The 16,301-nt window shown below is 44.6% G+C and overlaps 1 protein-coding gene across 1 annotated transcript in view; it reads left to right on the top strand.

Moving 5' to 3' along the window:
• Positions 1–3,313: 3,313 nt before the first annotated feature.
• Positions 3,314–16,301, top strand: part of fra10ac1 (FRA10A associated CGG repeat 1) — a 64,970-nt gene continuing 51,982 nt past the window's right edge. The window contains exons 1-4 of the mRNA XM_038822046.1: positions 3,314–3,453; positions 6,745–6,818; positions 8,594–8,689; positions 9,135–9,180. Coding sequence (XP_038677974.1) covers positions 3,418–3,453; positions 6,745–6,818; positions 8,594–8,689; positions 9,135–9,180 — 252 coding nt within the window. The 5' untranslated portion in view covers positions 3,314–3,417. The remainder of the gene's footprint in view (positions 3,454–6,744; positions 6,819–8,593; positions 8,690–9,134; positions 9,181–16,301) is intronic.

Genomic DNA, 16,301 nt, shown 5'->3' with positions numbered 1-16,301 from the left:
CGATGGGCTGGCCTCCATCTCCGCTTCCCCCTTTTCTCGTCTTTCTGCCTCTTTGCGCCTTTTCCCACATGTTTCCTCTATGCTTCTTCTTCTTTCTCTTTCCTTTCTGCTGGCTTTGACCCTCTTTCCTTCTATTTTTCCCTGTGACGCCTCACTTTCACCCTCGCAAGGATCAGGACTTGTTTTTCCCTCATCTTTTCTTCTATCATTCTTTCCCTCCTCTTCTCGTTCCTTTTCAAACAATGCCAGTATCTCTAGTTCCTTTTCTCGCTTCTCCTTTCTTTTCTTAGATTTATCTTTTATTTTGTAGTTCTTTATCATTCCCTTCTGGTCCTCACATCTCTCTACGCACCATGTGCCTTCCTCCGGCCACGGTGTATTAGTTTTACTTGTTCTTTTGGCCCATTTTTAGAAACGTGTTCTATGTCTCCCCTGAGGGCTGGGAATTTATCCCCTAATGTTTCCACTGGTGTTTTAATTTGGTGTGCCATTACTTGTCTTTTCGGATTACTGTCACAATTTTTATCACTTAATCCGTCAGAGTTAGGTGTCACAGTGATTATTACTTGCTGTGTCGTTTTTCCGTGTTCAGTCCCCTGTTTACCTTTCTCTTGGGTGTCCCTTGACAATATCTGTAATTCTAACCGGGGTCTCGATATCCACTTCCCCGTAGTCCCCTGTCCCGGCTCTATCTTCCTTTCCCGGGCTAGAGGGTAGTAGGTTTTTACGTGCTTGTCTATGTCTATAGAAACCCTATATCGATCAGATTCCTTTATTAATTTCCCTAGAGTTTCCAAGTTTATTTCGTCTATCCAATTCCTATCAGCTATTCTTTCCCACTTTACATACGGCCACTCGTTCTCTACCTCTTTTAAGTTAGTTATATGTGTAATTTTTCCCCAATCCAGTGTTGCTTCCGTTTTTATTATTATCCCGTCTTAATCCCCTAACTAATCTTCCTTCCCAATCGATTATACCCCTCTTTCCGCTAGGCGGTTTTGTCAGTGTGACCTTTCCACGTTGTTAGTTATTACCCTACCTGTGTTCCGACTCTCCTTCTTATTTCTGTCCTCCACGCTGCTGTCTCAGACCAGTTTGTTCAAATTGGTCTTTTACTTTCTCTATCCTAGCTGTTAATCCCCCCCTCCGGGGTTAGGTTCCCCTCCTATGCTTTTGACTACCGTATTAGGTCAGAGAGTGATCTCTCACTGATCTCTCTCCCTCTCGGTTGACGTCTCTTACCCGAGGTCCTGGGTAGGTTTGGACTGGCAGATTTTCCCCACACTTACTCTCTTCTGGGCAAGTCGTATCCTGGAAAAACCCGCTCCAAACCGGTTGACTTAACCTAATTGCATTACCTTAGCGTTCGGCCTTTTTCTCGTCTCCCTTTTTACCCACTCACAGACAATACAGTATTCACAGTGCGCTTTGCATGCAAAACTCTACTCTTCAGATCAGTTTCAGTCTCTCAAAACTATTTTACCCAATTTGGTTTTAATCACGCAGGATATCTTTGTGGTTGGGGAGATTCAAGACCAGCAAAGAGCTGAGTGCGCCGGGCCTCGAGATCCCTTTTCTGACAACAAGGATTTACGTGCAATACAAATCTGCTTACCTTGCTGTCAGAATGCCGGCTTTGGGATGTCCAGCCCCGGTCGGACCTTCGCCTCCGCCACTCCTTCCAGATGCTTTTCTGGGCGATCTCTCACCAACCCTGCTTTTCGCAGCGCCAATTTTGTCGTGGTTCCCCAGGACGACAATTTGTTTGTACCTATTCAAATATTAAAACACAGAGAGTCTGAGGAGCGATCTTCCAAGCAGTGAACTTTATTTTTCTTAGCATGAGAAAAACAGAGCTGAGATTGTCCGGAGCAATCTAAAAAGCTTCAGGGCTTACCGCCTTTTATGTTCATTTTAACCCCATGATGCAAGCTCTTATCTTAATTTACAGCCGTCTTATCTGCTTTCCTTACTTTGGCCACTATTGTTTACATTAAGCCTCTCAGCCTAGCAGCCATAAGTCAGTTCTTATCTCATCTTTGTCTAAACTTTCTTCTTGTGAAACAGACAGTTCTGCTGACCAAGGCCGAATGTATACAAAAACAGACTCCTTTATAGCCCTTATTTATGGGCAACCATTTTAGTTAAGCCCTGAGCTGTTCATTGTTCTTCCAAGTGACTGTTTGTATTTTAAATGCTATTTCTCTGGGTCTGCTGCTTTAATCATATTAACTATACTTGATTACATTAGGTCACACAAAGTTATCCTGAGTTCACACTCATCTCAATACTCACCTAAATCTACTTTATTATTTCACTAAAACCTATGATTCTAAACTTGGTACCTAACTCATACAATATCCAGTACAAATTCCCTTACATGTATTTTGTCGTGGTTCCCCAGGACGACAGTACCCGAACAGGCGCCGGAGTGTGGCAACTAGGCACTTTTCACTGTAACTTCATTGCAGTGTTAATGTCAGCCTACCTGTGACAATAATACATATTATTATTCTTAAAAATATACTTTTTTGCAGGCTTTTATTTGCAGCGGAATCAAGCTTCAAAGATCTGTTCAGAAAAAAACCCAAGGATTTAAAGGGGTCTTGCAGTTGTTAGCACTCAGTCCAAACTCCATGGCAGCAATTGCTCTTCTCGCAATCCCACTGTGGGTCATGCAGTTTGAGATGTTCTGATATATCTGTCCCGATTAAACGGCACATCGTCTTATAATGACATGGAGCACGGACTGCAAGAGTAAATTGATGACTGTCAAAATTTATTTCAGATGGATGAACTCATCCATCCAAAATAAGAAATACTTACTCCCCTGATGTCATTTGACTTTAAAGACCATTGAATTACAATTTCATGGCAGAAGATACAAAATCTTTCATCACCGTGTCTACCAGTCTCATAAACCATTGAGCTAATATCACCCACCTGCGCGCTCACTCGCCCCGCCCCCTTGCCCGTGCTCTCTCTCGCCCCGCCCCCTTCCCCGCGCGCTCTCTCTCTCTCCCCTCCCCTTCCTCACGCTCTCTCGCCTCGCCCCCTTCCCCACGCTCTCTCGCCCCGCCCCCTAATAACGCTCTCTTTCCCCGCCCCTTCCTCATGTGTCTCGTCCCGCCCCTTCCCGCGCTCTCCCTCGCCCCGCCCCGTTCCCCGCTCTCTCCCTCGCCCCGCCCCCCGCGCTCTCCCTCGCCCCGCGCTCTCCCTCGCCCCGCCCCGTTCCCCGCGCTCGACCCCGCCCCCTAACCAACGCTCTCTCTCCCCGCCCCCTTCCCCATGCTATCTCACCTCGCCCCCTTCCTCACGTGCCCTCACGCCTAACCCGCCGAACGCGCGCTTCTGTCGCGGCTCGATGATGTCACTGATAGCGTCATTCAGTCGGGCCGCCATTTATCGAAGGGGGCGATGAGTAGCCGAGGAGTGAAGTTGGATCTTGTTCAGGTCGGGAGGAGTGGATGGAGGGAAAGCGGTTATAGGTTCAGCCCTGGGGATATTGCAGCGTTTGCTGCTCCAGTGACTGGCCTCGGACAGGCGTCTAAATTGCCCACTCAGATTCCTAAATTCATTAAGAAGTCTTACAACACCAGTTAAAGTCCAACAGGTTTGTTTCAAATTACTAGCTTTCAGAGCACTGCTTCCTCAGTGAAAGGAAGGAGCTGCGCTCCGAAAGCTAGTGATTTGAAACAAACCTGTTGGACTTTAACCTGGTGTTGTAAGACTTCTTACTGTGCTCACCCGAGTCCAACGCCGGCCTCTCCACATCCAAAATTCATGGCCAGGGTTACTATTGGGGAAATCTAAACAAAGTGCTGGAAAAACTCAGCCAGTCTGGCAGCGTCTGGAGGGGGAAACAGAGTTTCAGGTTTAATGTGTGACTTTTTCTCTGCACAGATGCTGCTGGGTTCCCCCCAGCATTTATTGTTTATATTTCAGATCTCTCTGCATATGCAGTATTTTGTTTTAATTTTACTACTGGGAATGTCTGTTTTCAACAGTCATGGTGTTTTTCCGGAGGAGGGAGGCTGTGTAGTCTTGGGAGATAAAATATACCTGCAGATTTTCTTATTAGCGTTAACTAAATCAGATAATACCACAACTGAGAAGAAAGAAGTGGACTGTGTACAAAGTACCTGTGATACTTGGAAATGTAAAACTCAACACAAATAGGTTAACCATGACTTATTGAATGTGGGGCAGGCTCAATGGACTGAATGCCCTCCTTCTACTTCATGTGTTCATGAAATCTAGAACCAAAAATATAACAAAAGCAAAACATTACAGATGCTGGTAATCTGAAATAAAAACTTGCTTGCGATACTTAGCAGGCCAAGCACCGTCTTTGGAGAGGGAAACTGTTAATGTTTCAGGGTGCTGCAGTTTTATTAGATGTTCAATGAAAGGTCATTGATCTGAGATGTCAAGTCTATTTCTTGGCACAGATGCTGCCAGACCTACCAGAAATATTACAGAATGTATTAAGCTATACTGTAGTAGTTCTTACAAAATATTTGGGAGAACACTAATATTGGATTGGATTTGTTTATTGTGTGTACTGAGGTACAGTGAAAAGTATTTACTGCAAGCAGCTCAAACAGATCATTTTGTACATGGGAAGAAAAGAAAATAGGTAATGTAAATACATAGACACTGGCATCGGGTGAAGCGTACAGGAGTGTAGTATTAATCAGGTCAGTCCATAAGAGGGTCGTTTAGGAATCTGGTAACAGTGGGGAAGAAGCTGTTTTTGAATCTGTTAATGCGTGTTCTCAGACTTTGTTGAGAAAGGTATGTCTAATTTCACTGAAAAAATACAATTTTGTTAAAAGTGAAATGACTGTTCTCTTCTTCCCATGGGGTATATTTTAGCATGTTGGAAATGTGTTGAGGCTGAATTGTTTCCCTGTTGCAGACAATAGGCTCCTTTTAATATGCAAGTTGGGATCCAGTGGCTTAAAATAGAATCTGTTCCATTTGGAAGTGTGCAGTTTCTGACTAGTGGTGATGCTGAGTCTGAAAGTTCAGGTTTTAAATTATATTTGTCTGGCACAGAGGAGCTGGAAGTCTCACTGGTTTAATCTGGGATGCTGCTGATGGGCTGCCTCATTGTAATGTCAACTCCTGGAGCTAACTCCAGGGCAGCACGGTAGCATTGTGGATAGCACAATCGCTTCACAGCTCCAGGGTCCCAGGTTCGATTCCGGCTTGGGTCACTGTCTGTGTGGAGTCTGTACATCCTCCCCGTGTGTGCATGGATTTCCTCCGGGTGCTCCGGTTTCCTCCCACAGTCCAAAAGATGTGCAGGTTAGGTGGATTGGCCATGATAAATTGCCCTGAGTGTCCAAAATTGCCCTTAGTGTTGGGTGGGGTTACTGGGTTATGGGGATGGGGGAGGTGTTAACCTTGGGTAGGGTGCTCTTTCCAGGAGCCGGTGCAGACTCGATGGGCCGAATGGCCTCCTTCTGCACTGTACATTCTATGTAAAAAAAAATCTATGTAAAACTTGCTGCCAACATTACATCCAGGCCAGTTTGAATCTGGCAGGCTGCATCGATTTGTCCACCTGGAACGTTTTGTTTGCTGGTGCCATTTAAATTGGGTGTCAGAATGGGCAGGTTGCTGATGTACTCTGCCATTCATCTACACACAAATTGAAATGCCTGTTTAGGGTGGTGCATCTTTTTGTTTCAGTGGAATGACTGATCAGAATTAAGACATCAGAGTTTCTTCTGAACGAACTTCAGTTTTGGACCATTTCATCCTACACCCCACGCATGCAGTTAGAACAGCAGTCATAAAATAATTTATGGACAAGCTATTGTGCAATATAAATAATTTTTATAACAACAACAGCTTGTATTTATATACTGCTTTTAGTGTTGAAAAAACTGTTCTAAGGCACTTTGCAGGAGGGTTATCAAACAAAATATGACACTGCTGCATAAGGACATATCAGGACTAAGGCAAAAAAGTGTGATCAAGGATATATGTTTTAAGGAGGATCTTAAAGGAGGAAAGATTGAGAGATAGAGGATTTAAAGGAAAGATTTAGAAGAAAGCAATAGAAATTTAGGGTGGGGATACGTGAGCTTAAGTCCTAGGCAGCTGAAGGTATGGTGACCATTATGAAATGATTAACATGCAGAAGAGGTTGGAATTAGAGTAACGCATAGATCTCAAGAGGTTTAAAGGAGGAGTGACAAAGCAAGACTGGAAGAAGTTGAAAATAAGCATATGCATTTTAAAATTGAAATGTTGCTGGACTGGAAGCCAGTAGAGGTCAGCAAGCACAGTGGTGATAGGTAATTTGATTTTATGTGAGTTAAGATAGGGGCCACAGAGTTTTGGATGGACATTATAAAGCCATAACTTATTCAGATTTGATTTATTGTGATGTTGTGTTTTCCTTTAAGCAGCTTGGACATGATCAAGATTTTGCCAAAGTAGTAACAATCTTTACTGAAAATCTCTTGGGATGAAATATCGAAGAAATACTGAAAGATTGTTTCTTTAAATTCAGCTGAATATGCATGTCTAACTTTATCATAATTTTACTTCAGATAGTTTGAAGAGATATCGATTTTGGTGTGAAAGTGTAGTGATGTGAATTATTAATCAAATTTTGAAAGTTTAATGCACATAACAAAACTTTAAAGTCCTAAAGGCAAACAGATGACATGAAATTAAATTATGTAATACTGCATCTTTATTGAAATGTTATTTTTTTGTCAACAGGAGCATGGTCTTGGGGGCTATGATTCCGACTTCAGTGAGGATGAGAATGAGGCAGAAACATCGAACTGTCAAAGGTACAATGACCAAAAACAAGATAAAATGTATATTAATACTTCAATTAATTATAAGCAATCGCTTAAACGTTGTAAGCCTCCAGCGTTAATTTTCAATTGAGATCACAGCTTTTGGTTAAAAAAATATTGCCAAGAGTTAACTGCACTTTGTATAAAGAGAACATTCCCTTGACTGAAAAATGATGGCTTGAATATGACAGGATTATAACATGCAAAAAAACTCCCTTGTTAGAAAGGAGTAAAAGAGAGATGAAGGAGAAAAGAATGAAGAAAAGTGATGTGTACAAATGCAGACAGTTGTTAGTTTGAATGAACTGGGGAATAGGGAGGAAAAAGATGATGGACAGATATTGTTGAAGGCGAAGGGGCAAAAATCCTTTTGGGTTAAAATAAGAGGGAGGTATCGCTTCTCTGCCTTTTGCTAAGCTGAGCATGAGGTCAGGTGTAATTTCTGGATTTGGTGTTTCTCTTGTGGGGTCCATGAATTGGATTCAATTTGAATTGATTTTTGGAGCAGGCAAGGTGCTGGTTTAGGGGTTTGCCCCTATCCACACTCTGAGCTCTGGCTTTGTAACTCTGATAAAGTAATAAAAATAAATAAAAAATAAAATAAGAGGGAGGTGTATCATATTTAATTGTAACTATCGACGCTGAGCAAGAGAACAGCACATACCTACATGGCACCCACTTGCTCTGTTGAAACTTGTCATACTGTGGAGTCTTTTGTCCACCTCTCCCTCATAGCCACACTCCCAAGTCCTCACCTCTTCTTTCCCAAGCCACTGTGGTGACCAAGGTGGCTCAAATGAGGAGCAATAGGTTGGAGGCAGCAAAGATTCAGGGGAGGAGCAGTGAGCGGGAGGTGGGTAGAATATTGTTATGGGCGGGTTTGGTCTGTGCCACCTTTAACGGGCACTGCAACTGCATGTGCGGAGAGTGTGTCCTCTGCAGTTGCGGTGTCAGCAAATGAAGCTATCTTATTTCATAGAATCTCTACAGTGCAGAAAGAAGCCATTTGGCCCAACGAGTCTGCACCCTATCTAGGCCCACTCTCCTGCAAACTCCACACAGACAACCAGCCAAGGCTGGAATTGAACCCGGGTCCCAGGCGCTGTGAGGCAGCCGCTGTGCGTCCATGAAGTTTAAGAGTTTCTCTCGAGGATTTAAAACTTCACCTGAAAATTGAGAGTTTTGCTATAATGGTGAAAGAGGTAATTTCGGAAGAATTCATTATTGGCGCATTTTGCTTTTATTATCTGTTGAAATTAGTCAAGTACCTATACTTTTATACGTGTCAACATTTTACCAAGGATTTCAATGCATCAAAGGCTTGATGTATTCTAAAATACATCTAGAATCGCTACTGTAAATATCTGGTGATGCTTAACATCATCCATATATATATATAAAGTGTCCTTAATGTAGTTAAATAACCCAAGCCGCTTCACAGGACCATTATCAGACAAAAGTTGACACCTTGTTCTAAGTAAAATTAGTGATTTCTCAGCCAGAATACTGTTTAAGGCCCTGGAATGTATTGTGCCTTAATTACTCAAAAAGAGTGATTTTAAGCCACAAACATTTAGCTCTCATTTTTATAAGATTATAATTTGTCTTAACACATGATTGTCCTCAAATCTTGCTGAAGATTTATCTTGATCAAATTTATTATTGAGAGTTTAGATTTTAGTTTTTTTCAGTTTTGCTTCTGTGCTTTATGAGCATTTCAATGTGATGTATTAAGTAGTTTGACGAATTTGCTGTTTGAATTCTAGGACGGGTAAAGATGCTGCACTACTTACAAAGCCATTCCAGAAGCAAAAATATGCCCGGTTGGCTCACAAGCAAGTTGCAGCTCATGAATGGGACAGGTAAAGATAGTTTTGGAATGTTGAATAAGTATATATACATACATTTTTAATATTTGCTTTCATTTTGAGAGTTTATTTCTGACGTTTAGTACTTGCCGTCTTTTAAGATTTGTGCACGTCATCTAACTGACACTTTAATGCTGAATTGTTGGAAGTACCCTCTTTTGAATACTCTCTGCCTGTACTGGTAGCTGTGACATTTTTTCATGGAACACAAAGTTCTTCCTTCCTGTGTCTTGGCCAATATTAATTCCTCAGCCAAATTCAGTAAAACAAGAGCTGATTGCTCTTTGTGGGAACTTACGGTACATTAACTTGTTGCCACAATTGTCCTCAAAACAGCATTGACTATATTTCAAAAGTAATTTATTGACTGAGAATGTGAAAGGCCCTATATAAATCAGTTTTCTTTCTGTAATTTGTAAAATTTTATTTTTTTTAACAGGGAGGAAGCAAGAAACCGCCGTTTCCATCTTGTTGCCATGGATGCTGTATCCTTGAAATCAGGGGAAATCCATCAGAATACAAGTAGGGGTATGGGGAATAGCTTAAGATGAAGGGACATTGCCTTCAGCAGAAATATAGAAAAAATACATCAATCTCATAATTCCATAAACGTAGGAATTTACAGAGTACACCCCATTTAAATATGCAATCGTAATTGAACTGCAGATGCTTTAAAAATCACAAGACCAGCTCAAAAATGACCAAGCAAAATGAAAAAGAGTAAAGGAAATGAGACAAATCTGGAAATAATGAGATTGATTAAGGCAGGCTTGAGTCTTGCTAAGCCCAAAGATTGAGGTTCATAGAAACACAAAACATGTAATTTTGGGGCCCGAGAACACTTTTTAGTTGTGGGGGTGAGACCCATGCAGACATGGGGAGAATGTGTAAACTTGACACGGACCTGGGGGATTGAACCCGGGTCCTCAGTGCCGTGAGGCAGCAGTGCTAACCACTGTGTCACAGTGCTGTCCCTGTCTGGAACAGAGTAAATGAAAGGAGGAATTAGACAGATTTTTAATTGGTAATCATAGGATCATAGATTTTACAGTGCAGAAGGAGGCCATTCGGCCCATCAAGTGTGCACCAGCCCTTTGAAAGAGCACCCTACTTAGGCCCAGGCTTCCACCCTATCCCCATAACCCAACCTAACTAAGGGGCGGTTTAGCGTGGCCAGTCCACTTAGCCTGCACATCTTTGGACTGTGGGAGGAATCCGGAGCACCTGGAGGAAACCCACCCGGACGCTGGGAGAGGGTGCAAACTCCACACAGGCAGTCACCCGAGGCCGGAATTGAACCTGGGACCCTGGAGCTGTGAGGCAGCAGTGCTAGCCATTGGTAATAGATTGAAGGATTATGGAGAACGGGCAGGACAAGTGCAGTTAAAGCCAGGATGAGATCAGTCATGATCGAATGGAGGAGCAGACCCGATGGGCCAAATGACCTAATTCTGCTCCTGTATCTCATGAAAGGAAACTTTCATTTCAATATATTGGAGATATGGGGTTGAGAAATACTATTTAGCTCTCTATTTTTTGCATTGTTTGATTATAGTAATATTGATACGGCAAGAAGGATTATGACAAGGAAAGTTGAGAAATGGAGGCGATGATTTGCTTGTCAGGTGACCCATTTTTTTCCTGCACCTAGTCCAGGTAAAATAAGTGCTATAATAGTTATGAATGTGAGAATTATAGTTGGGTCTTGGATGTACAGGGGATTTTATGGGAGTTGCAAAGGAGAGAAGGAGCATTTGACATCAAGCAGAAAACTGAACGCCTTGCCATTAACCTTAGCAATGGAAGAGATGCAAGATTCTTGTTTAATATTGAGTAGTTAGTGACGTCAATTATGTGTTACAGTTATGAGGTTATAAGATTATTATGTTTTGGAATGGTGTCTGTAATTTAGGGTAAATGAAAGGGAGGTCATGTGACTTGTTCTGAACTCTGCTTGCCAACAGGCCTGGGAAAATGTCAATGTCTTCACAGTCCCAGTGGATCATCGGCTGCTCTCCCCTTTGAGCGAGAGCTAGCGGTGGTGATTTAACCTGAGTGTCATCACCTCTCAGGTGAGGGGAAATGTTGAGAAAGCAAGGGGCAGTTATATTAAAAGAAAGCCAAGATTATTTTGCTGGGAAGTAGGTGTAAGGTATTCACATTTAGAGACAATTGCTACAGCATCTATGTTTACCGTGGTTAGATTGGTAGTTTCCAAAGTGTTGAGAATGTTGGGTTGTAAACAGTTGTGTTTTAAACTATCCTTAAAAACAAGTTGGAGCCTCAAGAACAGTTAATCACCTGGATACAAGGCCCATGTGATTCAGGCTGCTAAGATGATTCTTGAAATCTCTCAGCCACAAAGAGTCTGCCAGGGTCTGAGAGAGAGCAGCAGGAGGCCAAAAGTTGCTTATGATTCACTGTACAGGAATGCAGATGGTAACAGTGCTCAGGTTGGAAAGACCAAATTCATGAGGAATTAAAATGAGGCTGGAAGATTCACCTAGCTTGAAATAAAGGACGAATCACCAGGAAAGAAAGCTCACTGTGCATGACAGTTCCGAGATTAAAAGTTCCTAGGCTGAGAAAGGAAAAGAACATAAATTTATCCTCTGGAGCTAAGAAACTTGGACTGGGAATAGTTCTAGGAGAATTGAATGTCTACCTCCTGGACAGTATAAAGTATACCTGTGAAGTGTGTTATCAGCTGCACTTAAAGGAAAAGGAGAATGTTCTGTTTAGTGATTGAAAGTACAAGTTGACTACAAAGATAGTGTTTAGTCAAGAATGCTTTTAGTCTTTTATTACAGTAAAAGTCTTAAAATATGAAATCTTGTGTCATCCTTTCCCCTATTATTTGGACGTTCACATTTCTTTGTTATCAGCCTTTGAAGAGCGTAATAAATGTTAATAGATGAAGGAGGCAGAGAGGTGACGCAAAGATATGAGGTTAGACTATTGGTTAGACTTGTGTAAAAATTGAAATAAATAATACTACTTTGCCCGTTTGCAGATCATGGAGGAGATTAAAATTTTAAATCCTGGGACCTTGACCAATTTTGTGGATCCAATCTACTGGGACTTGTAGCTTCAGATCCCTCCCAATAATTTGAGATTATGGAAGTGATGCTTCAAAGTTCATTGAAGGACGGAAAACTGCAGTTTGGATTTCATTGATTCTCCTTTTGTCAAGTGGCTTTTCACTCGACAACAATTAGTGCAGACTTATGTAAATTTGGATGATGCAGATCAGACAAGTAGAATACAGTTATGAAAGACAAAACAAATATAGTACTTTAAGAAAAAAAGAATAGCCTTATGTAAATTCAAATGAAAAATACCACCAAATCATAAATCAGTGCTGGTTCTTACGGCAAAGAAAACACTTAACTCTATTAATGTTATTGATGGCTATTCTAGAAGTTCCACTATATGTGGCAAATATCAGGTGCATAACACAAAATATGGTTCAATCAATACTTGGGCAGATGGTTTGCAGTTATTCTGTTCCTCACCTATCTGCCAGCCGTGTTACAAATGAAAGATGAATTTTGCAAAAGTTAACACATTATGATAATAATTGTGAAAGGATTTTCTGTAATTTTTGGTATGCTGGTTTACAGGGGAAAATGGTGGGATGTTTAATTTTGGGGAATGGACTTGAACACACAGGGACGTCACAGAAGATATATTAATTTTAATGGTTTTATAAAATCAAAAATGTATCGAACTACTCAAAGTTAAATTAAGACCATCTGCCCTCTATCAATTGACATTGTGTGCATCACAACTTCAGTTGCAGTACTTGTTCAAAAAGATGCAAGGGTAAAGCCAGTAACTACAGACCAACCAGACCAATGGAGTTGGGAGAGCTTTCAGGAAAAGATAATCCAGTACATAATTAACAGTCATTTGGACAAGTGTGGATTAATTAAGGTGAACCATTTGTTTTTTTTTTAAATACTTTTTATTAAGATTTTCAAAAAATATCAAAAACAGAAAATAACAACAAGAAAACAGTATTAACAACAACAAAAAGAAAAACACAATAAGCCCCAAAGCCAAACCCACCCCCAGTAACTACAAAAAGAAGAAATAGATAAGCACCCGGCATATACACATTTCTCCCCTCCCCCAAAACAAACCCCCTCCCCCCCGGTTGCTGCTGCTGCCGGCCTATTTTCCTACCGTTCTGCCAGGAAGTCAAGGAAAGGCTGACACCGCCTAAAGAACCCCTGTACTGATCCCCTCGAGGCAAATTTCACCTTCCAATTTGATGAACCCCGCCATATCATTGATCCAGGCCTCCACGCCTGGGGGCCTCGCATCCTTCCATTGAAGCAAAATCCTCCGCCGGGCTACTAGGGACGCAAAGGCTAGAACACCGGCCTCTTTCGCCTCCTGCACTCCCGGCTCCACTGCAACCCCAAAAATTGCGAGTCCCTAGCCTGGCTTGACCCTGAATCCTACCACCCTTGACACCGTCCTTGCTACCCCCTTCCAAAATTCCCCCAGCGCTGGGCATGCCCAGAACATATGGGCATGGTTCGCTGGGCTCCCTGAGAACCTAGCATATTTGTCTTCGCCCCCAAAAAACCTACTCATTCTCGTCCCGGTCATGTGGGCCCTATGTAGCACCTTGAACTATATGAGGCTAAGCCTCGCACTGGAAGTGGAGGAATTCACTCTTTCCAGGGCATCCGCCCACGTCCCCTCCTCAATCACCTCATCCAGCTCCTCTTCCCATTTACCCTTCAGCTCCTCCACCGAGGCCTCATCCACCTCCTGCATGACGTGGTACACGTCCAAAATCCTCCCCCCTCCAACCCACACCCCCGAGAGCACCCTGTCCCGTACCCCACGTGGGGGCAGCAGAGGGAACCCCTCCACCTGCCGCCTGGCAAACTCCCTAACCTGCATTTACTTAAACATGTTCCCTGGGGGGGCCCAAACTTCCCCTCTAACTCACCCAGGCTCGCAAACCTCCCATCCACAAACAGGTCCCTCAACCTCCTAATACCTACCCTGTGCCAGACAAGAAACGCGCCATCGATGCTCCCTGGTACAAACCGGTGGTTCCCCCGTATTGGGGACTCCATCGAGCCCCCCACTTCCCCCCTATGCCGTCTCCATTGCCCCCAAATTTTGAGGGTAGCCGCCACCACCGGGCTCGTGGTATACCTCGATGGAGGGAGCGGCAACGGCGCCGTTACCAGCGCCTCCAAGCTCGTGTCCACGCAGGAAGCCATCTCCATCCTCTTCCATGCTGCCCCTGCCCCGTCCATTACCCACTTACGCACCATCGCTGCATTGGCAGCCCAATAGTACCCACAGAGGTTGGGCAACGCCAGCCCCCACCATCCCTGCCCCACTCCAAAAACACCCTTCTCACTCTCGGAGTCCCATGCGCCCATACAAATCCCGTGATACTCCTGTTGACCCTCCTAAAAAAAGGCCTTCGGGATAAGGATGGGGAGGCACTGGAACAGGAACAAAAACCTCGGGAGCACCGTCATCTTGACGGACTGCACCCTGCCCACCAGCGACAGTGGCAACATGTCCCATCTTTTAAACTCCTCCATTTGCTCCACCAGCCTAGTGAGGTTACGTTTGTGAAGGGCCCCCCAGCTCCGAGCCACCTGGACTCCCAGGTACCGAAAGCTCCTCCCTGCCCTTTTCAGTGGGAGCCTACCAATCCCCTCCTCTTGATCCCCGGGTTCACGACGAACAGCTCACTCTTACCCAGGTTGAGCTTGTACCCAGAAAAGCCCCCAAATTCCCTAATAATCTTCATAACCTCCGGCATTCCCCCCACTGGGTCCGCCACATATAGTAACAAGTCATCTACGTATAATGACACTCGGTGTTTCTCCCCACCCCGCACCAGACCCCTCCAATTCCTCGACTCCCTCAACGCCATGGCCAGGGGCTCAATTGCCAACGCAAAGAGCAAGGGGGACAGGGGACACCCCTGTCTCGTCCCCCGGTACAACCGAAAGTACTCCAATCTCCTCCCATTCGTGGCTACGCTCGCCATTGGGGCCTCATATAACAGCCTCACCCAACTGACAGACCCCTCCCCGAACCCAAACCTTTCCAGCACCTCCCACAAGTACCCCCACTCAACCCTATCAAAGGCATTCTCCGTGTCTAATGCTACCACTATCTCCGCCTCCCCTTCTACCGCCGGCATCATTATAACATTCAGAAGCCTACGTATATTGGTGTTCAGCTGCCTTCCCTTCACAAACCCCGTCTGGTCCTCATGAATGACCCCCCCCCCCCCCCCCCCCCCCCCACTTCCGGTTGCGGCTATGACTAGCTAAGCCGCACATTTGGAAGCTCCTGCAACAAAGGTGTTTTTGGGCCAATTGGAGGGCCCCAACGGCGCTGAAAAAACGAATCCCGGTGGGGGAAGGTCCCCTGAGGAGAACTAGACCGATTTTATGGTCGGTACCCGGAGTGGAGCGGCAAAAAAAACGGCAGCAGCTCCCCAAAAAAAGCGGGGGAAGAAAATCAAAATGGCGGCCGGCGGTGCATCGGAGGAGTGGAAGAAATGGGCGGAGGAGCAGCAGGCCGCTCTCCTCCGTTTTTTCACGGAGATGAAAGTGGAGCTCCTAGAGTCCATGAACGCGACGGCCACCAGGTTGGTGGGAGCCCAGGCGATCCAAGAGGCGTCGATTAAAGATCTGCAGCAGGAGATGACCGCGAGGGAGGAGGAGGCCACAGTCATCGGGGCAAAGGTGGAGGTGCACGAGGCACTCCACATGAAGTGGCAGAGCCGATTCGAGGAGCTGGACACTCGGATGAGGAGGAAAAATTTGAGGATCCTGGGCCTGGAAGAAGGCCTGGAGGGGTCGGATCTCCCGGGATATGTGGCGGAGATGTTGAGCTCCCTGATGGGGGAAGGGGCCGGTCCGGCGCCCCTGGAATTGGAAGAGGCATACCGGGTCATGGCCAGGAGGCCTAGGGCAAACGAGCCCCCGAGGGCGGTGCTGGTGCGGTTCCAGCGGCTAAGTGATCGAGAGAAAGTCCTGAGGTGGGCAAAAAGGGAGAAAAGCAGCAAGTGGCAGAACTCGACGGTAAGGGTGTACCAGGACTGGAGTGCGGAGGTGGCAAAGCGGCGGGCCCGGTACAACCGGACAAAGGCGGTGCTACACGCGAAAAAGATCAAATTTGGAATGCTGCAACCGGCGCGCTTGTGGGTCACCTACAAGGACCAACATCATTATTTCGAGTCCCCAGAGGAGGCCTGGACCTTTGTACAAGAGGAAAAGTTGGACACGAACTAAAACCTGGGAGCACCGGCGGTCGTAGCCGCCGGGGGACTCTTGATTGAGCAAGTGGCCCTTTTCTTTTTCAGGCCAGGTCGGAACTGGGTAACAGTTTTGTGGATTGTTTGGGGTGTTTTTTCTCGAACGGTTGACTTTTCTGAATATTTTGAAGGTTTCGAGTTGTTGGGTGTTTCTGTATATTTGTACTGTTGAAATCTCTATTGTGGGTCGTTGGCTTCTTATGGGGTGTTTCTTCCCGTTTCCAATTTCCCTTAGTTATTTACCCCTCTTACCCTTTTTCTTTGGGTGCTTGGGGGGGTTTTTTGTTCTTT

This window comes from Scyliorhinus canicula, chromosome 16 (genome assembly GCF_902713615.1).
Source record: "Scyliorhinus canicula chromosome 16, sScyCan1.1, whole genome shotgun sequence".
Classification (NCBI taxonomy): domain Eukaryota; kingdom Metazoa; phylum Chordata; class Chondrichthyes; order Carcharhiniformes; family Scyliorhinidae; genus Scyliorhinus; species Scyliorhinus canicula.
Note: the sequence above shows the minus strand (reverse complement) of the source record. Positions and strands in the feature narration are given on the sequence as shown.